The sequence below is a fragment of the Labrus mixtus genome, chromosome 2 (assembly GCF_963584025.1).
Source record: "Labrus mixtus chromosome 2, fLabMix1.1, whole genome shotgun sequence".
Taxonomy (NCBI): Eukaryota; Metazoa; Chordata; class Actinopteri; order Labriformes; family Labridae; genus Labrus; species Labrus mixtus.
The window spans coordinates 24643685-24670488 of NC_083613.1; the positions used below are offsets into that span (position 1 = coordinate 24643685).

The window sequence follows — 26804 nt, forward strand, 5'->3', positions numbered from 1 at the left end:
TCTCTCTCTCACCCCAGTGCAGGAGCCAGGCTGAGGAGCTTTGTGTGTCTCTCTTTCTGCTTCACACACGACTCGCACGCACGCACGCACACACACACACACACACACGCACACGCACGCACACAAACGCACACACCCCTCCCGCCTTCAGCTCCTCGTTCTTGAGATGTCTCAGTCAAACGTTGAGCAAATCCTGCTATAAACCAGAGCACTATTAAACTTTGATGAGCGCACCCACGTCTGATGGACACAACTGAGAAAATCTGTGCCACATCCCAGCAGTGCACGCGCATACAAACCATAAACTATTTCAAACTTCCTTAAACACGTGTGCCAATGTGTGCGCGCGCATGAGGCGTGCGTAAAGTGTCCTCGCGAGGGCAGAGGAAGTTAAAAAAGGGAAAGTAAGTGCCACTCAAAAGTTAATGCATGGTTTAGAAGATGGCAGGGAATTTAATATATTTTTTTATTTTTTCCCCTGTAATGTTTATTGCATTTTGACACTAAATCATTTTCCAATAGGTTGCATTATTTGATAAAGCAAAAATATACATATATAGGCAACACCAAACACACTCAGGTTCATTGCTTTTTTTCACCCGAATCAGTATTGCGCATCTTTTGCCGATTTCCTATCTTAGGGCTGAGGATTTTTGGCACACTTTTGTCGTTCACTTGTGTGACTCTTCCCTCCTGACACAAAATCGTCAATCAACCCTCTGCAACGCAGTCACTCGGGTTACAGTCACACACTGTGAGTAAAACTCTTGTCTGAATTACAGCAGCCACCTTCTCTGCAGCCCCGGACCGTCCGCAGCTCTCCTCGGCGCGCTGCGCTGACTCTGCAGAAGGATCTCATCGGGGAAGTGTGTGAGGCGTTTTTCTTCGTTTCCCCCTGAATAGGAGACGCTTTCACAACCAAGCATTTGGCTGTCAGCGACCCTGACCAACTTCTTGACATCTTCAGTTTACGGTTTGGGAAAAGGAGAGGGGACAGAGCGTCGTGGTCGTGCGTTGCTCTCCGTGAGACCGACGTGTATCCAAACGTCTCGACGCGCGTGAAGCCGCCCGGTGAGGACGCAGAGAGTTCTTGGGATAAAGCGAGTGACTGTTTTCCCGTCTTGTACCCAAAAAAACTGTCACAAAAGCGATGATAAGTTTCTGAAGGAAACACGGACCGCGAATCACCTCAGGCAGCGTGCAGCATTGAAGAGGAGAAAGTTCCCCACTTGAGGGCGAAATCAGACTTTTTTGAGGACGCCAACTTTGAAAAGTGCCAGCAACCCCGGGATCTGTCAGAAACAACATGCAGCAATGGTAAAAATGATTTTTACGTTTTAGTTTACTTGAGTTATTAAGAGGAAGAACACTTATAGTAAAAAAAAAAAAAAAAAGGGACTTTTCTACAACTTCTGAGTTAGTGTCAGCTGAACGTGTCAGAACACATTAAAAGTAACCAACAGACTATTACGTTTCTTCTTTCCCCACACTTGTTTTTATTTATATGACTCATCTACTAAACTTTTTCTGCCTTTAAAAGAAAATTAATTTCTTCTGCTTGTTTTTTCTTCCTCTTAACCCCATTAGTCTTGAAAATCTGAAGTTTATCATCAAAGCTTTTGTGAGCCTATTAATGCCACGCCAGAAATGAGACTAAGAACCTGTGACACCTGGAGGGAGTTCACAAAATATGACTTTACTTAATTTTATTTTAAAGTCAGTGTTTCATCTTAAAATTGTGATTCAGTTCTCTGCTCCCCGAAGACAAACTAAAAAAAAAACTTCCACTTGATGTCTTGAGGTTGACAAGTTGTTGTTAAACATCTCTTAAATGCTTTTATTGTTTACACATGAAATATGTCTGAAGGCACTTCATACCACATGTTGATTCAGGTCTTCATATTTAAAACTAAGATTTCTTTAATTCAACAAAATACATGCACCGTTGTCAGAGAGAAAGCAAGTAGCCTATGATAGCTGATAAAAGTCTTAAGTATTTTTGCTTCAGTAAATGTGAGCAGATTTCATTTCATAGCTCGCAGCAAGTTATTTCTCAGGCCTAAAATCCCTTGGCTGTAAATCCTGCTTCACCTTTCTGCAAAAATTCCTTCTAGAAGTTCATGCTATTTTTTCTGCAAGGTATTATTGATTTCTTGAAATATTCACAGTCTTGTTTTTAGATTTTTGGGTCTGTTTGTGGAAATCTTTGTCTGAATAGATCTTACACAAAAAGAAAGGTTTTGCTTGTGTAAGATGTCAGTGCAAACAAAAGCTCTGGGTAATTAGATTTATCGCTTTTAACGAGTCGATCTGTGTCAGTGATTCTGTGCTGAGTACACTTCCCTAAGTGCCTGTTTATATTACTGTACCTGTAAAAGAAAACTCAGGAAGTTCATGGCCATCCTGCGACAGTCAAAGCAGAGTTTCACAGAGGCATTTCATGTCAGTGTAAGACATTTCAGCCCGACATATCTGGAGGCTTTAAGGAAGAGTGAGCGAGACACTTAGAACAGAGATACAGAGCGAGAGATATATAGAGATGAATGGCCTCACTTTAAAGCACCACAAAAGCACCTTCACACTCTCATCAGAGACGTGTGCGCGATTAATGTCTGGCACAGTGTATGGGCCTGGTCTAAGTGTGTGTGTGTGTGTGTGTGTGTGTGTGTGTGTGTGTGTGTGTGTGTGTGTCAGTGATGTTTCATGTGCCTGTGCGGGTGCTGCCATTACAGTAAAGAATGCCAATTCACATTCCTGAAGTGGCATTTCATTACCTTTTTCTGAGCAGTCAGTCTAATTCAAAATTGCCTTACTGTAAAATAAAACCCATGTTCAATTCTGGTGTTCCTTTCCTCTCTGTCTCAAACATGTGTGCCAAAGCAACACACTCTTCAACATTGTCAAAAGGTCAGAGAACAAGTTATAGTGTGTTGCTGCAGGGAAATACTCAGACCAAAAAGTGTATATTCCTAGAAAAACAATACAACTGCGGCAGACAATAATACAGGAAATGTGGAGGTAAATGTCCTCACAAGATGGCCCCAGTTCAGCCTAGAGCCCTCCGACGTGAGGTTAAAGAAAAAGTTAAAGTTGTCAGCGGCTGCAGCGAGGTCGTGATTCCTCTGGGTCTGTGGGAATCAGAGAGTGTGAGAGTGTGTGTGTGTGCGGGGTGGGAGCCACTGGTTAGTCGGTTCAATAATCTGCTGGACAGGTAGGCCTGTGACGCCCCCCTTAGAGAGGCTGCTAATGAAGAGAAAGGCTGCTTAGTGGTGCTCCGCTCTGACCCCACCAACCCTCCCTGTCCCCCCTGCTGGCTCCCTCTGATTTCTGCTCACATTGAAAGCTCCTTCCTCCTCTTTTCCCTCTATACTCCGTCTTCTCTATGCAACCTGGTTCATTCACTTTCTCATTTTATTTGAAATGAATGGCTTTTAGGTGTGTAAAGGAACTTTTCGATTACTGATTCAATTTCAATTCAACTCCGACTTGTTGGTCCTTTTTTATTTGTGCACCCTTTTTCACATTTAAAAAAATTACTTTGGAGAGATTATTGCTATTTGACCTTCATGTTCCGACATTATTTTTGCAGAATTAATTTGGACAAAGCTGCACTCTAATGTTAAGTTTTGTACTTTGAACCGTGCTTAATGGAATATATATATATATACAGCATTTTTCTACCTCTTACCGCTCTAGATTTTTCACATCAATGCACTTGTGATATCTCAACAATATCAAAGTATATGAGATCAAAGGAAGTTAATTACTATGTGACCCGTTCAGCAAATCATCTTCCAACTTCTGTTTCTAGAGTGATGACTTCTGTTGTCCTCCCTCCTTAAAAGAAGTCACATGATAAAAATTTCAACATGGGAAATTGAGATGAGTTTATACTTTCTCCTCCGGATCAGTTTGTTCAACTTTGGAGCTTTGGATTTAAAACTTATGTTACTTAAAGCTCCTGTGAGGAGTTTTTAATCAGGTCACTGAAATGAATAGTGATGCTTCTTTATCAGCTAAAAAAAGCAAACAAGACCATAATCGTCAAGATTAATATATGTTATGTAGTTATATGTATTAATGATTGTAAGCTCTGCCACAGGGTAGGTGTCAGATGAGATGATTTACATAACACTGCAAAACAGACTTTTTTTTTTATATTTTCCACAGAAAGATTCACTATGAGTGATGTGTTTGACAGTTAAAAGACAGCAGGAGGACATTTTGGTGAAACAACACTACATAGTTACACATGTACAGGATAAAATCAGCATAGAGGTAAGATGTAGTGCTTTGTCTGATGGGGGCACAAAGAGCCACACAAATGAAAGTTCCTCACAGGAGCTTCACGTTAAGCACCAGAAACAAAATGACGTGTTTCGATTAATCGATTTACTGACAAAACCATCAGAACATGCTTGCATTAATTTTAATTGAGTTGTCCTGATAGCAATTTTAATAATTTATCCAAAAAACAACTAGTTTCAATTTAATTATCTTGTTCAGTTGACAAAAAAACAAAAGTGTGGGAAAGAGTGGAGAGTGTGATGTTGGTCAAAGCAAGCAAAAGACCAACAATTAATGTTTAATTGCAGTTTTAATTGTTATTTAAACGAGAGGAACTTGTTATCAGCTGATTCTCAAGTCAAGGTATCGGTCTGGAATTGTCCTTTATTTGTTCTTTTATTCTTCAAAATGTCCTGGATTGGGTCATTACTTTATGGATATGGCTGTGCTTCCCTCCATCCACCCTCAGCTCCCACACTCTCATCTTGAGTGACTGATAGTGTGTCTTGGCCGTGACAGCAAAGGTAATATTTTGAAATGGGGAGTGGAGTCGTACACCTCGTGGTGGCTTTGGATGAAAACAAGACACTGTAACCTAAGCTACGGGCGACTAGAACGACTGAACGGAGACACTGTGAAATGTTCAAACAAATTGGATCGCAGGACCCCTAATTTAATAAAGAGCACAGCTTGAGACGTATTTGATTTAAAACAATATACACTTAGAAGACATAATTACATTTTTTTTGTACCTGAGCACACAAAGTAAGAAACTTAATCTTCACACACTTACACTCTTCAATTTCCTCTGAATACATTATGAAATTTAGTCTGTGTTAAAAAAGGAAATAAATAAAAGAAAGTCATGAATAGGGTTAGCAGCTGTTGTGACATGAGCATTAAAGATGTGTTTAGTCTTGTGCTATCATGTAGACTGATATCTCTAAGAGTTTTTTAATCTGCGTAATGATAGTTTTGTCTCAATAGTAAGAGGACTGTCACACTTTGAAACAGCAAATCAATCAGATTAAAATCAGGCTCAGAGCTACAAGCTGTTTATACTGTAAACCGATACTAGTACTTACATGTGTTCACTTTTTGTGTGTTCTTCCTCTACTGGCTTTATTTCACTTATTAATCCAAACACTCTCATACTCTTTAAGGAAGGAATCAGGAAAACCTTGGTCTTGAACACACCCAGTGTGTGCAGAAGCCACACACTCCCTCCGTCTTTATTTGTTTAAAGTAGGAAATGATAGAACACATTTTGCACAGCTCAGCCTTTATAAAAGACTCCCCTGCTGCTGCATTTTTCTCTCTTCCAAGACACAGTCATGATTCTTACATTTTCAGCTGTAATTTGGGGTGGTCTTAATTAATTCTGTCCAGAACTAATTACTGTGTAAAATAAACACTTCAGTGTCACTGGGTGGCAACAGTCCGATCGGTGGGGAAATTACTTTTCACTTGTAATCCATACGTTCTTCAGCAGGGCCAGAATATAATTCATGTCGACGCTAAAGAAAGAGCACAGACGCTGGACCTGTGTAACGAACAGGAGTATAGTTGTAACCAAATGGCTCAGTTGGGAGGTATAGGGTTATGTGGTATAATTTATATTTTATAGCTCCCTCCTGCACTGACTGCGCTCCAGAATAAAGTTGTTCGATTTTGTTCCATGAACACTGAGTGAGAAAATCTGGGATTTCACTTGTGATGGAAACTCCAGACACCACTTAGTTCCTTGCTTTCTTCTATTTTTTTAATTTTCCTGTTCTGTCTCATTTCTAGCTTTCTGATACAAAGGCACCAAACTACAGATTTTTCTATATGTGTCTGAGGATGTTTGTTTGGACAACTGTGTGCTCTCTTTTTATTTTTATTTTTCTGGGTGTGTGCATTAGTGGCCCATGCCTCAGTGACTCAAGGGGAAGGGAAGATTTCCTCAGGCCATACAGAGTGATTTGATTAAAAGAGAATAATTTGCCCTAAAGGTGTCTTTTCTCTTCCCTCCAAAAAAGCTGGTGGAAGAAATCTGATATGACAAGATAAGTGGTGGCTCATGAAAAATTCCTGAGGACTGAGACGGAGCACGTTGACTTTTGAATTATTGCCTTGAGTGTCTGCTTCCCGGCTTGTAACATGTCAATGTTATTTTTACCTGAGTAGCCTTTGAAATGATTCCGAGGTTCTCAATCCAGATTCTTGCCTGATTCTTTAATTTAAAACCTGTTTATGTTCTGTCCAAAGTAAGGGCAAAGAATACGCCACACTTCATTCCACACATTTTCTTCTTCAGACCCTTTGACAGAATGCCAAAGTACTCTTTAATAGTACAGTTCCACATAATGTAATCTGCACACTTTGTTAAAAGAGATTATCAGTAAGAAAAATGCTCATGGTGGATTGCAAGATGATAAACAAGGTTTGAATATTGTATTTTAAATTGTGGAATACCACCGCAAGAAAATCTACTTTCCCATTGGTGTTGGAGAGAAAACACAATTTCTTTGACAAGGATGACCATTTTAAGTGTAGCCAGAAGAGAATGCCTGCAAGTCCTAATGATGGTACTATTCCTTGTAGAAATATCTTGAATTTAGCCGTCCTTTGTGACAAATTCACAACAGAATTTTTCCCTCAGAGGGATAAAACAAGGCAGTCTGAACATTGAGGAGCTAATCATTTTTGCCTTTGTACATTACTGCTGGACTTTTCTTTTCACCGTACCATCTCGAAAGTGTTGTCCATCTGCCTGAATCCAGTCAAACGCAGCATGAAGTTTATCTTCAACCTTACTTCCTCAGTAATCTCTTCCTTTCTTACGGTTTCAAAGGGGCTGGTTCAACTCCCCTTATACATGTCCAATGATCAGTGTAATCTGAATCCCGCTACTTTGTGCTGCCGTTCTGCTAATGATGTTCAGGGCAGACACCTTTAACAATCAAAGTGTCTGTCTCCCCAATAACATTATTCACACAATTTTAAAGACATGGCATGGAACAGCCTTGGGCTGGAAAATATTGGGCTTCTGTGCATAGATTGTTGCAAGTGTGACCTGACCTTTGATAAGCCAAAGAGGATGGATAGATGGATAGATGGATAGATGGATAGATGGATGGATGGATGGATAGATAGATGGATGGATAAAGCAATCAAGCCCAATTAAGTTCTATTTTTACTGGTCGTAGGGACAGTTGATATTAACACTTTCTTTCTGCATATGAAAAAGCAATGCTACAAGGAAGATGATTACCTTTGAACAAACAAGTGTTTCCTGGAACACCAAAGACGTTCCCTTCTAGCTGCCGGTGATACCTTACATGGATGTTGTATGCAAGAATATCTGTTTTAGAAAAGGATGCTTTTAGAACTACAGATCCCAGCTCCAACTTCTTGATCAACTTTGCTGACATGGTCTGCACCTCTGTTCTTTCCTCTTCCAATAACACTGATATTTGTACAAAGGGGGGGGGGGGGGGGGGGGGGGGGGGGAGATAGTTGTAGTTGTAGTAGTTGTAATATTTTACAAGCCCCTTTGTGTCCATTCAGCTAAGAAAAGAAACTGTACTGTCTTAAGTATTTTTAATGTCTAAAAAGTAAGTGTTGCCAGACCTCCACGAAGATTAAGGCTCAGAGATGCTCATAGGAGATGTTTGGAAAGTGGAAGTCTACTGATGTTTAAACAGCAGCTTATTGGTGATGTGACAGCATTTTTAATGACTTGGATCTGATGGCTTGTGTATGCCGCATTTTGTTTTCTGCTTTTACCCTGAGGTAGGCCAGGATTAGTTAGAATTGAAATGCCTTCTACTGCAATAGGCATGTGGTGTTTTGGCAGGTTTTTTTAAGTTCACTTGCATCTGATGGAAAAGGCATGCCATTTGTTAAATACACATATTCACATAAATGTAACCCAGAGCCCATTATCAGGCCCAGGTTAAAATTTCCCAATTGTTTCACCGTTAACTACAGTCATTTGCATGTCAGTTCATTAGTGCCAACAAAAGAAAAAAGATACCTTCACTCAAAACTCTGCCTGAATGCTACCACAGACAGGTGTTCAGAGAATTCAACTCAACAATGAAGCCAAATCATAACTTAAAGTTGAACATGTCTGAATTACACTGTTGGTTGGACCACCACATCCAAAGGTAGTTAATTACGCGTTAATTTAACTTATTTCCAAACAGTTCATTTCAATTTTGAGATCAAAGAAGTTTGAGTTTTTGACCAGTGTTAGGATATAAAGATCTGATAAGATCTTTTCATCCAGTACAAATCGAAAAGTCAGCTATACAACCCACATCAGCTCTTCTCAGATCTTTCTGGTAGGGTCAGTATTTGTGCTAAAGTTACATTAATTTCTATGTTAATGTATAGTAAGCATAATGTAAATCCCATGTATGCCAGGCCAAGAGGGTGCAGGAGCAATCTTGGTTTTTCAAAACTTTGAGCAGGCTTTATCCAACATTGATTATTATCTGAATGCATTGATAATGTGTCAGGCACACGTGTAACCTTGTTGGCTGAATGTATAATCTGGCCTCTATTACCCAGTCTCACTGCACAAGTTAGACTCCTTATCCTTGTAGAATTTTTGTAATTGATTTAGGATGTACAAATCAGTGTATTGTGTTTGCATGTATTCATACCCCCAGTGGAATGTCTGAATACTTAAAAAGAGACTTTGTTCCCTCCAGTAATAGTGTTGTCAGAAAAATATCCAGCAATTACATTTGTTTGTGTTCAAATGACCAAGCCCTCAACCAGCTATGGTAACAATGACTCATGTCGGGGGGATACAAAGGAGAAAGTTGGATGTCATTTTATATCGCCACATATGGAGGAGGTCATAATGGTGTGGTCAGTGTACGTTTGGTTCATTTTAATGGGAAAGATTTAATAACTTTTAGCCAATATAATGATCTTTCCCTGACCCTACCACAGTGTTATTCTAACACTAAAAGGTACACATTTGAAACCAAAACCATTTGTTTTCTCTAACCCTTACCAGCTGGTGATGTGCCTAAAACCTTTGGTCCCAACTGAGATCTGCACTTGTTTTGGAAGGCAAATTATGTTCTGATCAAAAAACATGTGTTGTTAATGCAAGTCACATTCTTAGCACTTAAATATTTGAAGCCATGTAGCTAACCAATCTTGTCAACGGATCTTAACCTTATCATGGTTTGGCAGGAATACATGGATTCAGTCTTTTGGACGGATTTGATGAAATTTAATAGAAATGTCGTTCTTTAGTCAGGTGACATGTGACATATTTTGTCACAACCATCAGGAGATTTCAGTTTTAATTGATTGTGCTGCATCTTATTGTGAAACGCACCATCACCACACACCTGGATGACTAGAAGTCGTACCCAGTGATTGTTGGTGACAAAGTTGCTATTTAAGGTGATAATCATAGTAATTAGGCAGTCTAAAGAGGTGATGGGATATTGTGTGTTTGTTTGTGTCTTAGTTCACTTTTCCTGTTTGAGGGAACTTCATAAGCTGTCTGTGAATGGCACATCTGTATAGTGTGTGTGTGTGTGTGTGTGTGTGTGTGTGTGTGTGTGTGTGTGTGTGTAGTCTGCATGCAAATAATTGTGTGTGTGTGTGTTTTCACATGCTTTTGCTGCAGTGTGTGTTTTAGGAGCTGAGTGTTGATCTGCTGACAGGTAGTGTGTGAGGAGGGGGACAGTGGCCCTTTTGAGACAGACACAAGAGACGAGTCTCTGAGCAAGGGAGAAAGAGAGGGCCTCTTTCATGTGACTCCACATTCCACCAAGGCACAGGCAGGGAGAGGCACAAGACGAGACATGCGTCCCCCTTCGTCACTCCCTCCTCCTCCTCCTCTTCCTCCTCCTCCCCCCACTGCACCCGCTTTCCCTCCCCACCCAGCCTCCACCTCTCTCCTCTGCAGTGACCTTAACATTTATCAAAGAGCCCCATGCGGGAATTCTTCTTCAGCATCTGTGTCCTGGCGGGAGAGTTAGACACACATATGCATGACACAGACACACTCTCACACACACTTTGTCGCACAGCAATCTGTTTTGAATATTGCAGCGCCGTGGAGGGCCTGTCCTTGTTGTTCCCTGAGCCAGGGAGGCCAGCCTCGAGACACTCACACACAGAGACATGGACACATGCTTGCACAAACACTCTCTCCTCCTTCTTGTTTCTTTATTGTACCTCCTGTCACTTTGTCCTATTCATTTAACCTTTCATTAGAGCCAGCAGACAGCCCTGTGTGTGTCTGCACAGCTTCAGGAACAATGCCAAAAAAGCCCCACTGTCACAGTTATTAGATTCCTCTGGCCCCCTTTTACCCGGGCAACTCAATATTGAGAGAGGGAGAGCGAGAGAGGGGAGGCAGGACGGGAGAGAAAGTAAGGGAGAGAGTGGAAACAGCATGGTTGATGCTGCCACCAAACTCCTCTGGTGAGGGATCCTCTTGACTTGTCAAGGACATGTGGCACATGTTGATAGTAGACAGGTCTCAGACAGAGCAGGGAGAACATAGGGAGAGAGAGAAGGGGAGGGCCGGCCTGCTGTGTGGGTTGTGTTGTGGTACGAGGAGGAGTACGACTGAAAACACAAACAGTTTGTGGAGGAATTCTGTTTTTAATACACAGCCAGGAAGGACAGTCAGGTCCCTAAGGAAGGACAGAGAAGTGTCCCATGCTGCTTTCCTGTCCGTCCTTTTGAGGCATCTTCTGAGTCTGTTCTCCGTGTTCTTTTTAAATGAGGATTAAAGAACACATTCCTGATTATCTGGTGAATTTCATAATCTCAACAGACTAGAAATCATGTATTTGTGAAGAGGAACAAACGATGATACAAATAAACCTTGGGAATCATCATATATATTCAGATTTTGGACACTAATGGGCTGACAATAACTATGGTGGACAGGTTGAAAAGGCAGGTCATTAAGAACTGGTCTTACCCTAACCACAGGGATAATGCAAAGTGAAAATGCCCAGGAAAATGTTATCTTAGAATTATTACTTGACCATATTACACAAACATATAGGGTGTGATTAAATTAGCTTTTTTTTTAATGGCATTGAGAAAGTGTGCAGGTTTACCTTCTTTTTCATTGAGAACATAAACAGGGCTGCAGGGCTACATTTCCTTAAAGACAGATTTGTTGTTGCAAATAAGTTCTGAATAGATTATAATTTCTCGCGGACAAGTTTGCTTTTACATAAATTCACAAGTTTTCTACAGTATGCCAATTTTAATTAAGCCTTGTTCAGATGATAACTTGTAATGTCAACCAATACAAGGCCTCCAAATCAACAGATTCTCTTCATACCAACTCTATGAAGCATGCAGATTGAACCATAACTTATCTTTATGGAAAATGGACTACGGTTTGTTAAGTGCGGTTTCAGGGTTAAAAACTACAAAGAAAGAAGTTTGTTCCTGCTATGATAAAGGGTGTGCTGCCTTTCTGGTTACTTTCAGTCCTGTTTTTGGTCGGTCCAGCCCAGTCAGCAGACAGCACACTGATGCTCCTCCAGTAATACATTAGCTGAAATGAATCAAGGCCTGGAGTGGGGAGGCATTGGTCACTCTTGTAAGGGGCAATGAATCGCTCACCTGTCATTAGAGATTGAGCGCGCGCACACACACACACACGCACATACACCCACACAGACACACTTTCCCTTGCCTGAAGACAAAGGGCCAGAAACAGAGTCTAAACCCTGACCATGATGAAGTCCATCTCTCACATCCCTCAACCCCCCTGTCCTCTAGCTCTGAGGCCACCGCTCACTCTGTGTGACTGTCTCTTTATTATCCTCATCCCGTCACTTAGTCTGACTCTTTTTTTCTGTGCTCTCTGTTATCCCCTTACTCCGCCCTCTCCACTGCCTGCAGGCTGTCCATCCACCTGTCTGCTCCACATCCCTCTAATTCTCTGATTGGACTCTCTCTTTCCTTTCTCTGGGCTATAATTGATGGTGGTGTTATTGTGCCCATTTATCTGGCCCTTAAGCCATTCCTTCAGGTCAGCACTACTCTACCATTTAAGACATACTGGGATTGGACTAGACAGACTTTTTTGGGGTCTATTTTTGGGATATTCCTGAATGTGTGCCAAAATGAGGGTAACCTATTTGCTTTATCTGTTTAAGCAATGCAACAGTTGATTGGTTTTCAAAGTGTTCCTCAAATTCAAAACTATCTGGACAAGCACGCTTGATTTATTTTGCCTTTTTGTATTATTTAGGGACAAAATATCAGCAGAACTGCATTTTACCTCTGAAGTGTAGAGTTTGTCCTTGGCCACCATAGAAATGCACACAGTGGCCCTGATTATGTTCTTCTTTTGGTGGTCTTTTCTAAAAGCATATTTCAAATGACTTTAAAACTATTTTGCAAAGTGTTCAAGTGAAGTTGCTTTTCAAAGGATCCCAAAGAGATTAAAAAAAAAAAATCACTACCTGTTAAGAAGTTTTCAGTTCTGTAACATTTTCTTACCTGTCACATGCACACTAATCAAAGTCCTCCTGCTCAAACATTGATTAGTATTTTGAATTTTTCACTTTTCATTTGAGCTCAGTTGAAGTTATCTTGCTGTTGGACTTCCTAAAAGATTTGGTGAATAAAGTGTCTGGTTGGATATACAATTTAGCAGGGACCGGATACCAGCACCACTACTTGGCAAAAAAATAAAATAGAATACAGAATAAGATATTGTACTAAGCCATTTCTTACTCTTCTTCTGTCTCGCTTTGTCCCTGTCTCTGTCTTCCTCTCTTCCCCTCACTCTCTTTCTGGCCCCAGGTCCCTCCCCAGCATGGGCCTTGTATTTATTACCCTCTAAGTAATCACTTTGCTTTCTCTTTTGATAGACTGTTATTGCTCTAACTAGCCGAGGTCCCTATAGGTATTTGGAGGCTTTCCAGTTTTATTAGACAAAGGCCTCATTATTCAAGGCCAGCATTAAGACTACCATTAGATCCATTTGCCCCCTAGTCACATGTATCCAATTGCAGCCAATTCATATTATAGCCCCGGCACACTTAGTATTTACAACACAAACATGCTCATTCCCTCTTGTCAAAGTTAAATATAGACGATATTCAGAAAGCTTTGCCACTTTGTAAGAGGTAGCTGTGAAGCTGTCTCTGCTTGTCTCCACTTTACAATCATTTTGTTTTAGCACACATTGTTCTGAAAAGTCATTATCAATATTCAGAAACCCCGTTTTGAGATGAAATTAAAAAGGCTTTTTGGGTCTCTTTAGACCAGATTCTCAGTCAAATTATACAACTATTAAATAAGAAGTAGTAAAAAGGATAAACAATTATTCATATTCTTATATCAAAATGAAATCTCTCCATGTAACAAATTATGACAAGTGCTTACATAATTTTTAAACCCATCGGCTATCGTTAGACAACAATATCGCCTCTGTGAGCAATGGCCAACTTTTGGAAGCTTCCTCTGTAGGAAGGGGTTAGCGATAAATAACTTCCAGGCAAGACTCCTTTACTGTGAGCTGCCTTTGTTACAGTCCAACTAGAACCTTGAGAAACAAGAAGGGGTGACGTATAAGAGCAGCTTGTGACCTGCGCTTGCATGCAGATGTCTGTTTATAGAGATTAATATAAAGCTAAATTGTTGGCAGATGATGGCCGATCAGTTTCAGTATTTCAGCAGATTGCCTTCTTTCTTTAAAAAAAAAGCTCTCCATTAGGCTTTTTACTGCATAGGGCCAATGCCCTCTTCAAAGGTTGCGTCCAATCAAACATGGTGGACAAAGGGAAACCAAAACACTTCTAAAACCCCAAATCATGTCACTTGCCTACAGATTCTGCATTTTATACCAATAATGGAGACCATTGGCTTCATGCTGGAGACTAACCAACTCAACCAGTCATATCCAAACTTTAGAGACACAGTGCTTAGATTCATTAGTTAGCTGGATAGCTTGCTAGCAACTGCATAGTACGCCTATCTTCACAAGGTTTCACCTGCTCAAACCTTGTGTTTCCTTAAAATACAGTGGTTTCTGGACCACTGGCTAGACTTTGCTTAGTTTGAGAATTAGCTCTTAAGAGCTAAATCTGTGTCTGTACAACAATGTAGTATGCTCGAGTAAACAGTAGACTGCAGCAACCAAGCTTGCAACCAAGCTGATGTTGATGTAGGCCTTCTTTGTTTCTTATGATACACCCACTTTTTAACATTTAAATGAAACTTATCCTAACTTTCTGTCTTGCCTTGTTTAGCAAATGTAACACTTTTTCTTTTCTGTTAGCCTCTGACTGGAGTGTGTCATGGAATATTATAGCCTTCAAATGTTAATGGCTTTTTCAATATCTAATGTACTCATTGAGTTTTTACTTTGTTTTTAAAATGTACTCTTGTGCACGTGGGTTTTTTAAACATCCCTGATATTAAAACCTGTATAAAACAAGCTATATAAACATATATTTACACAGAATGATCTTAAAATACATTTCTATGCATATCCAAAAGATTAAAGATAAACACTGTGAAGATCTCTCATAAGTTTCTAATAAATCACCTTAGCAGTCTGAACACTTGAATGAGATCTGTCATGGTGCACAGATGTTTGCTTCTATGTCTTTATGCCTTCTAGCGGAAAGATCCAAAACACAAACCAACAAACAAACAATCAGACACTTGAATTCTGGCAAAGAGGGTTAAGGTGTCCGAGTTTTGATTTCTTCCATTTCTTTGTTGCAGCTCTTTAATTTCTTTGTAGCCACCTGTGTTTCCAATATGGTGCTCATCCCCCCTAATCGATGGCCCCTTATTGGGTTTCTGCGTTTGGTCAAATATCTCATCGCTTTCTGGGCCCTCAGGCAACAGGATCCAAACTAATAAGAAATCTCCTCAGTCTCTCGGGCAGGGTGTACAGATGAAAAAAATGATTAGTGCAAAGACAGTATGTATCTGTGACTGAAACCTGATTTTCAACAAGTTTGCCAAGTTAAATCTCAAGCTTCAAACTTCTTACTTGTTGACTTATCTTGAGGAGGATAATAGCCCATGTCCAGACTGAGCCACTTTCATTTGGAAGATGATCTTTACTCGCTGCTCGGCTACTGTCTTTTTTTTTTTTTTATTTACCCAAAAACTGAGATTTCAAAAAAGTTCTTGGGTGAGGATGAACCTAAAAAGGCTAGTATTGATTGCTGATGTGAATGTAGAAGAAGATCATCATGCATGTTTATCATTGAAGCGTACACTCTCTTACTTCTAAGTGTCGAGTGTTGAATATAGCTTATTATGTAATAAAGATGTACTTATTCCCCACCAAAAGAAAAAAAAACATCCTACTTTACAGGTAGTAACCAAAGCAAACAATCAACTAAATCATTTAGTCATCAATCTGTCCTGTATGCATGCATTCAAACAGTGTGAATGGGCCACAGAGAGAGTAAAAGAGTGGGAGAGATCAGCGTGTGAGCATAAAGAAAAAAAGACAGAGAGAGAAAGAGAGAGAGAGTGAGTGCCACTTTGGAGTAAAGCTGTCATTACTCCGGCTGGCGCACTCCCTCATAAATACTGATAATGAGATGTTTTCAGCAGCCTAATCATTTGCCAATGTAGCAGAGGGTAATGTGAGAGGAACACTCACTTTCCTCTACTCCAGTCTTCAGATGACACTACAGATTCTATGTAGTCATTACCACATACTCTTTTAAAGTGAAAACAAAAGATTTCCCTGTGCTTCAAAGTTGTGCAGTGTTTTTGAAACCATCATGTAGAAAACACTACAACAATTTAGTGGCTGATGCTTGCATTAGTCAGATCCATTTAGTACATGTTTTTTTGCTTTACTCTTTATGCTTTGATAACAAATAAACCTCTAAAGGAGCACCACATGAGAAACATACAAACAGTACACTGAGAGGCCTCAGTTTGCCAGTAGACCTGATGTTTCTTTCTGTGAGGCACCAGAATTGCTGCACCACCGTGTCATCCAAAACTGGGGCCTGTTTCACTAAATATATTGAATATCTAAAGCCATAATAAGCAACATTTTCTCACACATTCATTTTAATATAGTTCACTAACAACTGTGAAAACTGATGACCCATGCATGATCTCTGTTTGACTTGCGGATTTATCTTCAAGTTGCAAGCAAAACATTGTTGTGAACCAAGGCCACCTCAGAGGTGGTTATTAGAGAAAGCAATACTACTATGAAACCACTGCTGCGCCTTCTGATCTAGTGTTGGACTTTAATTCCCAAACATAAAGTTTGCATTTAGTCTTTGACCCACAGTTAGGCCTACCAGTCTTTCTCCAACCAGTGTCAGACCTCAATCAAGTCTCAAGTACCCAGTGTTCAAGTCTTAGTCCCAGTCAACAAAGAATCTGAGTAAAGTCTCCATTGCTGGAGTCAGAGATGTTCTTATTTTCTGGGTGATGTAGGCGTTACATTAAACTTAAAAAAAAAAAAAAAAACATTTTAATCAACATCACACAAAAGTACCTTTCCAACAGTAACATTACAAAAGTGCACTTGGTTGAAGGGATAAGAAATACCCCATAATCTAACGGAACATTTGAGATACAGTGGTTAGCATGGTTTGGAGGCTGACACTACTTTAAACTAAAATGAAACTATCAAGAGGCCAAGTAACTTCCTTTTCTGTTTGAATCCCGGATAAACATCTGGTAAAGTTTGAGGTTGTCCTCATCTTTTTGTTGATGTTTTTTTTTTTACATATTGAACATGTTGCACTGCTCTTGCTTGTATTGTATTTTTTTGAAGTTTTCATTTTGGAGCATTTTTGCCTGTATTAGAGAGCACTCCAGTTGCTGTAAAACCTTTGAAAACAAAACCTATAATTCGTGGCACCCCTTACGGTATCCTGGAAGGAACTGTTGCTGAACAAGACAGCAGGCAAGTTCAAATACAGTTAATGCTTGACTCCAAGTTGGAGTCATCATTGCTCGAATCCATGTTGAGTCACGAGTTCTAAAAATAAGGACAAGGGATAGACTCATGTCCGACCTCTGGACTGGACTACTACAACACTGTTTCTAATATTAGCAATAGAGGAAGTTCTTAAAGTCCCATTGGTCTTTACAATTACATGATTATTTTATTGAGGTCACTTACAAGCAACCTTTTTCTTTTAGAAGATATTCATTTACAGCATTTTGATTGCGGGCCAATTGAGGCCAATGAAGATGTTAGGCACATTCTTAAAAAAAACCCCCACATTTGTCACTTTGAATAGCCATGCCAAAATATCCTCACCATAAGGTAAAGGCAATATTACAAAATCTGTTTGAGTTTCAGTGTAGCTCTGTGTATTTTGTAGCTTCTCTGTCATCATGTGTACCAACAGGTTCACTGTGTAATATCCAAAAGAGTTTGGGAGTTTCCCTCTCCAAGAAGGCCACATGAAGGGTCTCAGATGCTTCCTCTGCTCTTGCTCCCTGGCCCAGGATGAACTGAGATCTCTGGAAGCATTCCCAGGATCAAATAAACAAGAACATGCGTTTGAAAAGCAGCCATTTACACTCAAATATATATATATATCTTTCCTAAGAGCCATAACTCTAATGGATGTTCCCTACGAAGCCTCTATGAAAGCAGTGTACAGCATGTCATCTTCCGCTGCCTATCTTCCACTGGCCATTAACCAGCATCCTTGATCATTTTAATAGTCCCTCCATAATGCCTCTCTCTGGCTCCACAGTGATTGGACAAACACTGGTGTCCCTAGTGACACTAGAGGAATACATTGAGGAGCTATTGTGGTTTTCCATGGCCTCGCTCTGTGTTGTTTACCGGGTCTGCTTGATTGCCCTCTGTCCAAATCAGAGGGTACAGGCAGGCAGGGCAGGGGTCTACAGGGACGCACTGTGTTGTGGACTGTCCCAACGTGCTAAGAATATTCACTCAACCCATGGCTCTGAGGGGGAACCAATCCATAGCTCAGTAAACACACACAAACACACATAGTGGGAGTCATACATTTGTGCACTAGGGACCATAGGGCTATGCATAAATGTTGGGGTGTGTATTCCAGAGTGTTTGTGTGGTAGGTAGCCATGTCTGTCTCCACGTCACAGATAATTACCCCCTGTGTGACTTTGCCTTTCACAGAGGGAACACATAGGCCTAGCAGACTCTCCTCATTGACAGTGGAAAATATAGCTCCAACAAGATACCCACTATATGCTATATTAAATGAAACATTTGCTAGATAAGGCTTAAGTTGGAAAATATCCATGCATAGTTTCCTTTGGTCTTGCCTTTTCTTAGCTTTATTTTTTAATTACCCTTTTTCATCATCTCTGAAAATTAAGCTTAGGGTCATAGAGCTCATTGCCAGTGCCAGCCATTTCTTTTGTAATCTTTACCCACCTCTGATTTGTATCGGCTAATCCCTCGCTAAGAGCTCATAATTAAGCTAATTAGACACTCTATCTTTGTACAATTTTCCCTCATTGGCAAGATAGTGGTAATATTCCAAGAGCAAGGTTACATCTCTGAGTAAGAATTCGATAAATGCTAAAAGCCGACTCAGTTATTCAAGCTTTAAATACTTTTAGTAGATAACATTTTCAAATTCATGGTCGTGGTTTGAGAACAGGTCTAGTCTTCAAGGCTACCTACCCACCTACCAGGAGGGTAAATCTAGCATGTCTTATTAGCGCAGAGCACAGTTAGCAAAATATGGTAGGGATTTTTTATTTTTATGACATTCTGGTTCAGCTCAAACAAAGGTAAAGCATATTATTTTTTATGACATAAGAAGATCAGAAATGTGTTATCGTGAGTTCATTTAACTCAGTGGACACTTAACACTACATTCAACCCCTTTTTCTTCTCTTCACTCAGTATTCAAATTAGTTTTTAAGGAGCTGCTTAGATGACTTAGCTAATGTTAAAATGACTTAAACACCAATGAAAACCCCAAAACATTCCATGAGTGACTGGGCTAGTGTAAGAATCTAAGCTAACTGGCTTTCATTTGGAGTGATACAGCTGCAACAGCCTAACTTGTCCTCAGGACTGTTGAGTGTTTTAAAGGCACAGATGTCTTAAATTGGACACAAACAAAGCTGAGTTTGAGAGGTACCCATGACTCAGGATTCCACTTTTTAGTTTGCAAACTTCCAGAGTTACATCACCTAAAGGATTTTGTCGTGAATTGCAAGTTTGGCATTTTGGATTTCACCATCTTTTGTGTTTGAAGTAACCTTACATGGATAAGAGGGCTGATACACCAAGGGATAGTGAAGTGCCCCAAATTTGTTGAAGTGCTGTCTAATGGACAAACACAGCTTTAATTGAACGTTGTGATTATGCCTTTATTATGGATGACTTTTATACAGATCAAACACTTGAATAGTTCAACACTTCATAAGAGTTTTGTCTTTTTATAGCATGCTGTAAATATGTATTTGTGTTGTTTAATTTAGCATGTGGTCAGTGGGTATCGACTCACTTCTAATTCAAGCCTCAAGTGGCTATTTGAGTGTTTTTGCAGTTTTTACACCTTTTGTTGCCTTCATTTTCCTGCCCCAGAAGTTGCTGCTTGGAAAAAAACCCCATCAACATTGGAAGTGAATCACTGTGTGTGAGTTATACAGAGCTATGTCATGCTCCAGTCAGTGGCTCAAAAGTAAACAACACGCAACACAGGCAATGAAATGTCAGTCAACTTTTGCCATGGGAAATGCTTACTCAGAGGCCTGTATGTTAAACACCATTTCCACAAATATGTTCAAAACCTTTTTTTTTTTTAATTTTCTTTTGAAAAAGACATGAAAGTGACACTGTTACTTTTTCCTATTTCAAAAAGTATTTCCCCTAAAGACCACATTCCCACGGTGCTGTCATGTCCTCCTGAATTGCTGCAGCTGAGTGAAATAAGATTTGATTATCACAGAAAGATGTTAGGAGAATTCAATCTGACTGTTTGTTTGTGCGTGTAAAAGTTTTGACCCTGTCTCTGAGGGCTGCGGTGACTTGATGTTGTTTAGACTCATCTCTCTGCCTTCCTCCCCCCCAGAGACCTGTCTGTGTAGCAATCCCAGCATCCTGTTCACTGCTCCGCTGCATCCATATCGTAGTAATGATCATGGGAGTGGACAGCTGCTTAATGCAGTAGTGTCATCAGTGCTGCTTTCTGATAGCGCCTCCATTGCACTTGACGGGACTCAAATGTATCTGCTGAACACGAGGCCCCCACATTTAGCAGGTCCACTAATGTGCTTTTGAATCACCTCAGTAAAGGTGTATTAAATGTGTGCCATATCACAGTTCTAGTGTATGATTCCAAGACACATGGTATTTGAAGTGTATGATTACAGACTTGTGTTTTTCGTTGGAAATAACTGTCAAATGTCAAAGTGTAGCTTTCAATCACATGATGGGTATGTCATAAATGATTACTAAATATAGCATTAGAAGGGGACCTTTCTGTTTAAATTTACATAATTAAAACTATGATTTTTTTTTTGCTTGAACCTATGCTACAGTTGTTCCCCTCTTTTCCCTCCAGTTCTGAACATACTAGTTCTTTTTTTTTTTAGAAGAATTACAAATCAATATCACAGCAGAAGACTGGAATGACAGCTTAAGTAGAAATCCAAAAAAATATTGCAATCGAAATACTGGAGGGAGTTTGTGTGGAAAGTGAGTGAGATGAGATATTTTATTTCACCTTGCCAACACAGTAAATATTCCCCCATTGCAGGATCCAATTGTTGGAGAGGGTGTGGGGAACAAGAGTCATATTATGCACACATTTTCTTTAAATGTCCAGTTTGATTATCATTTTTTAGAGAAGTTGAGAAAGCTTTTTATGATGTTTTTTGAGTCAAACAAACATTTAAAGATAGAAAACTGTTTGGGTATCAACTTACTGGAGGTGATGAACACGGCTGACGTACATTTTTTAAACATTCTGCGAGGGACAGCCACGAAGCAGGCGACAAAGACATGGGAACAATAAGATCCACCTAGACTTAAATTATGGTTACTAACAATGTTACTAACAATAAACAAAACTTAGACTACTAAAAATGTACATTTATTGGTGACTTACAGAAAATAAACAAGACTAACCCTAAAGAAAGACTTGATGGGCTGTGCTGAAATCTGAAGGTCTGTAAATGGGCAAACCCCACCCCCACAACCTCTCCCAACTGACCCCCACCCCCTCTATTATTATAATTATTACTTTTCTTTCTTCCTAAATTAGCTTTCATTTGTTCCTGTGTTGATTTATGTGCCTTGACGGCTGTGTTCTTTAGAGATATACAGTATATGCACACATACCAAAAAAAATTGCAATGCATTCTGAAGAGGTAACTGTTTTGAATGACCATTGTGATAAAAGGAACATCCTCGTAGTTTTGTGACCACCAGGAAATCTTACACGCACATTAAGGGGTTGTATTCTTACCCTGGGATGATCACCTGACAGCAGTGTGTGCAGTTGTCCAATCGTGCACTCTCTCACTCTGCTCAAGCGCTTCTGTCCAGTGCAGCTAAAATAACAGCGCAGCAGTTGGAATAATACCTCAGTACAAAGGTGTGCATACACCCGCTCAAGGTGAACATGTGGGATCCTAACATGAGGCTGTTTTCTCCTCTCACATGTGTGTGTACCAGATACCTCTGTTCTACACTAACCATTGAATGTCACTCTCTGGTGGTATCTAGACATGCATGCGGTTTGTAAGTTTGCAGTTTGGTATTTTTAGTTTGGCTTGGAGATGTGATTTACAAACACAGGTAACATAAAAACAATGTTTTAAACACGGCGCCCTTTTGATGCCGGCCTGCTATTATTTCCTTGACTAAAAACAATCAAACATAGCAATTTTACAGTGAGCCACACTTGTAAAATAAAATCATGAAAACCTTTTTAAATATTTTTTTCAAGTATTTTAAAATCTTGAGGAAAGTTAAAGGTTGCCTGAACATTTTACAAAAGGCATCCAACTAAAAAAAAAAAAGATTTAAGATTATATCAATCACTTTGTTTCATTTTCTCAATTTTAAAAATGCTTCCATTCATTACAAGACACCGTACAGGCTCAATTATAAACCTTATTCACTGGTGTTTCTTTTTGCAGACGAAAGAGTGCCATTTGAACTATTGATAATGTATCCTGTGGGTTATCCAGCATATCTGGAACACTATTTATATATAGTGTTCCAGATCATTTTCTCTAATGCAATTGTCCTGTGGTTTAGCGCCACAACCTAAATTTGGCTACAGAGTAGTGACAAAGGTATCTACCAAGCTACGCATAACAAGGCGTGAGTGGTTTGGTAAAACAGAATAACCCATCTTTTGAATCTTTCAGAGAATAGAGAGATTATTTGTTTGTATGCGACTGTCCCTGTCTTTCTCTCTTTTGGCAGCCTCTGTGCTTCCAACCTTCTCTCTGTCTTTTTCTCCATCTCTCCTCCCGTCCTCCCATGTTTCAGTTCATATTTCAGTTTGCTCCCAGGAGCTCGCAGGTCTGTGCCAGACGGAAATTCGCTGAGGCTGCAGGAGCCCCCTTGGAGGCCACATGGAGGAGGGACAGGAGGGGAACAATCAGGCCCAGTCCTCCCTCTCGTTCTCTCTCCCTTTCCCCGTTCTTTTTTTCCTCTTTCTCCCTTCCTCACGTTTCCCCTCTCTCTCCCGTCTCTCTCTGTCTCCTCTGTATCCAGCCTGCCAGGCTACACAGGTCCTCAGGGTGACTTGATCTTGGCTCGGGTCCCTCAGCAATGAGCCCTCTCCTCTCCTCCTTCACCCGCAGCTTCTTCACAACACCTCCTCCTCTTATTTTTTTTTTTTTGCTCCTTCCCCACCTCCTCTCCCTCCCCGCACTCTCCCCGGGGGGAAGACGCTGAGGCCATCCAGTCCCGAGCTGTCCATCAGCGAGGGTGTTTACTTGCAGCGTGACAGGCCGACACATCTGGAGCGCATATTCACTAGTGTTCACACTCCTTCTCCCTCTCACTCCTCGCTGGCCCTGGTTTTGTCCTGATGCTGCCACCAGACGCATTCCTCCTGCTCATTTCAGGGCCCTTTGTCGTCGTTATGGTCAGCCCACCCCTAACTTTCATAAACTCACAAAAAAGCACACACAAACACACACATCCAGATTTGTTTTCAACCACTTTTCCCTCTCTCTTTCACCCGTCCAGTGGTTTTTCAGTTGCATGACAGAAATTGGAGTTAACCACCAGCAGGGGTGGGCCAAAGGGGGCAAAGAAGAGGAGTGATGGAGTTGGGGGGGGGGGGGGGGGGGGGGGGGGGCAAGAGCCTGTTTTCTTCCTCCACCTCGCTCTGTCTCTCTTCATCCATCTGTATCCCTGTTCACTTTTTTTTCTCTCTTTCAATGAGTGCAAACTAATTGCAGCAGCTCCTCTACTCCTTTTTGGAAACCCATGACTACTGCTCTAATGAAGTGACACTCTTTCTTCATCCTGTGTGTCTCTCCAGCCTTGCTCACTCATCCCCCCCCCCACCTCATCACCCTGCATCTCACCCACCTACCCACCCACCCTGTCTGTTTTCCCAACATTCCTGTGCTGGTGTGTGACTGTGATGGCTTGTCATCTCGCAGGAATGTCCTGCTCTCCCACCTCGTCCCCCCGATTTGGCGTGAAGCATTTGCTCCTGGTTTCTGACTCTGCACACACACACACACACACACACACACACACACACACACACACACACACACACACACACACACACACACACACACACACACACACACACACACACACACACACACACGCGCACACACACACACACACACACACGCACACACACACTTGAAATGCTAGCTTTTAAAAAAAGCGTGTTCATGCAGATGGTGTCCATTGGGCTGCATACCTACCCTTGGCGTGCGGCCACAACAAGCACAGCCATTCTCAGATAGTCCCCAGCTTGTTTTTCAACTGTACAAAGTGTGCACAAAGTTATTTTATCATGTTACATGTGGTAAAAAGAGCCGTTTTCTTTGTATGGTTAACCTGAGGAATTCTCTTGATTACACTCATTACCAAATACAGCCTAGCAGAGCGGTTTTTAAGCAAAAACACTTGTTTCATGCAGTTTTGAATACCTATAAAGACGTAGAAAAAAAGCTCTTCGCAGCTCATAAAGCAAGGTCATGAAGCATTATGCAAAATTAATATAGAGGAGGATTAAAGGCTAATGAAACATACGTTGTTACTGCTGGTTTTTGTTTTTAAAATGACCATGTCTCTAGTTACACATGTATACTCTCCATACAGAGGAGATAATTTGAAGCACATGTGCCATTAAGATAGGGTTTTTGCTTGTAGAGGGGCACATGATGGCATTCTCTTAGTCAAGGCATGTTTGAGTCCTCATGTCTACATATGAAGAGAGGCCTAATGGCACACGGGAACATGCTACTCTCGATGACCCGAGGGAGCACTCTCAATGGAAGCTAATAAGGGAGAATATTGTGCGTACGTCTGCATTTATATATCTATGTGTGTGTGTGTGTTTGTGTGTGTGTGTGTGTGTGTGTGTGTGTGTGTGTGTGTGTGTGTGTGTGTGTGTGTGTGTGTGTGCATGCGACATAATCTCCTGATTGGCATCATCCTCTGGAACGAGTCTGGCTCCTTCTAGATCCGGTTGACGTCTGTGCACGTGTGTGATTATTTGTCTGTGTGTGATTATTTGTGTGTGTGTGTGTGTGTGTGTGTGTGCGTGAATGTGCAGGAGATATCACCGGGCTCTCATGTTTATTCAGCTCAACGCCTGGATGACCAGGACTTATCCGCTGTCCTGATTACCCTGCCTGGCCTGCCACCATTAATCCTTCAGAGACCTCAGGCCCCTTAAACAGCCCTATCTTGCGCACACATACTCGCATGCACTCACACATGCTTTTTCACAATATATATATCAAGGACACATTGTAGTCCTCATATACATACACTTAGAATAAAATCGTACTCTTCTCATTTTTCTCTCTATTTCCTGTTTTGTCAGGGTTGTCCTCAAGGCAGAGTGTCTGCATTTGTGTGTGTGTCTCTGTGCGTCATTTGGGCCTCAAGGAACCTCTAGGCATCTCTCAAGGTCCCTCGTCCCTTTAATTCCCAGTGAATAGTGTACGCGAGTGAAAAATGTTAAGACGTAGAAATGATTCAGTCTCATTCAGAGCCACTGTATTTTCTTTATCAACTCTGGTAGGTCTCTGTGAAAGCCCTCATAATTATGTTTTATGTTGAGTAAAAATTACTGTGTTACAGCTCCTTCCCATGACAAACGTATTTTTCTTCGGAGACACAAGGGTTTTCTGGTGAGGGGCCTGTCGGAGCAAACGGAGTGAGCATGTGTCTGCGACTGTGCACGTGTGTGAGCTTTAGTACATGTGTGTTCAGGACACCAGGGTTCTTTTCAGCAACAGTCACAGGGCCAAGACATAATATTGACCATGGCTGTGTTCCCTATTCTGGTTTTGCCCATAATAAATGATGCCGATTAGAAAAGTAGAAACACATTGAGCTGATAAGTAGCCTTTGGAGCTGGCTTGCCATGCTGTTTATGAGGGAGGGGGCTCTCTTTTTTCTCACTTTCGCCTCAATTCTGAAGTATAGCGGTGGCTCAAGGGCAGAGGCGCTGTGTGTGTCTGCGTGTGTGAAGTTTTAACTGTGGTCTGTGTACGTTCAGAGCGAGCGGGTGGTGAGGGTGTTTGGACTCTGAAGGAATGACGAGAGTGTGTGTTGCCAAGTCCCATTTGAATATATACACAGTAGGGAACCCTCTCATTATAAACAGAAGCTCATACTCGAGGGTGTGCATAAAAACACACACACACACACACACACACACACACTGAGAGGATGGGGACAAAATACTGGAACTATTACAGCTGGAATAAGAGAGAGGCTAGTTCATATTGTTAGGAAAACAAACCTTAGTTGAGAACTGTGTGTCTTTGTGTGTGTTTGCGTGTGTGTGTGTGTGTGTGTGTGTGTGTGTGTGTGTGTGTTTCAAGGATATTTGTTTTAACGTGACTCCCCAAGTCATTTCCATGAGATGAAACGCCTGTCGACACACAATGTTGTCTTCATCTTGCACTGTTTGTCTCCCTCTACCCCTCTACCTCATTCCCTTCTTTCCCTCTTTCATTTATTTTGGGAAGGAACACTTGACCACCTGAGCAGAGACACACACACACACACACACACACACACACACACACACACACACGCACACGCACGCACACACACACACACACACACACACACACACACACACACACACACACACACACACAATGAGTCCTCTCCACTGACTCCATCCCTCCTCTGACACAGCTCCCTCTCTCTCCCCTCCTGTCCCTGTCTTCTCCTTTTTCCCATAACAAATAACAGTGCAGAATTCCCCTCGCTTCTCTCCTGGGGAATTTTCATTACCGCCCAGTCCCCCTGCCCAGAAGGACTCCCCGCCTTGAACTGTTCAACAGCTGTGGTGTGGACACTCTCTTCCAAA

At 41.1% G+C, this 26804-nt stretch overlaps 1 protein-coding gene across 1 annotated transcript in view; it reads left to right on the plus strand.

Moving 5' to 3' along the window:
- The first annotated feature begins 438 nt into the window (after positions 1-438).
- The window catches only part of bnc2 (basonuclin zinc finger protein 2), a 158840-nt gene continuing 132474 nt past the window's right edge, over positions 439-26804 (plus strand). Inside the window, exon 1 of the mRNA XM_061058018.1 lies at positions 439-1317. Within this exon, the coding sequence (XP_060914001.1) occupies positions 1315-1317 (3 nt within the window). The 5' untranslated portion in view covers positions 439-1314. The remainder of the gene's footprint in view (positions 1318-26804) is intronic.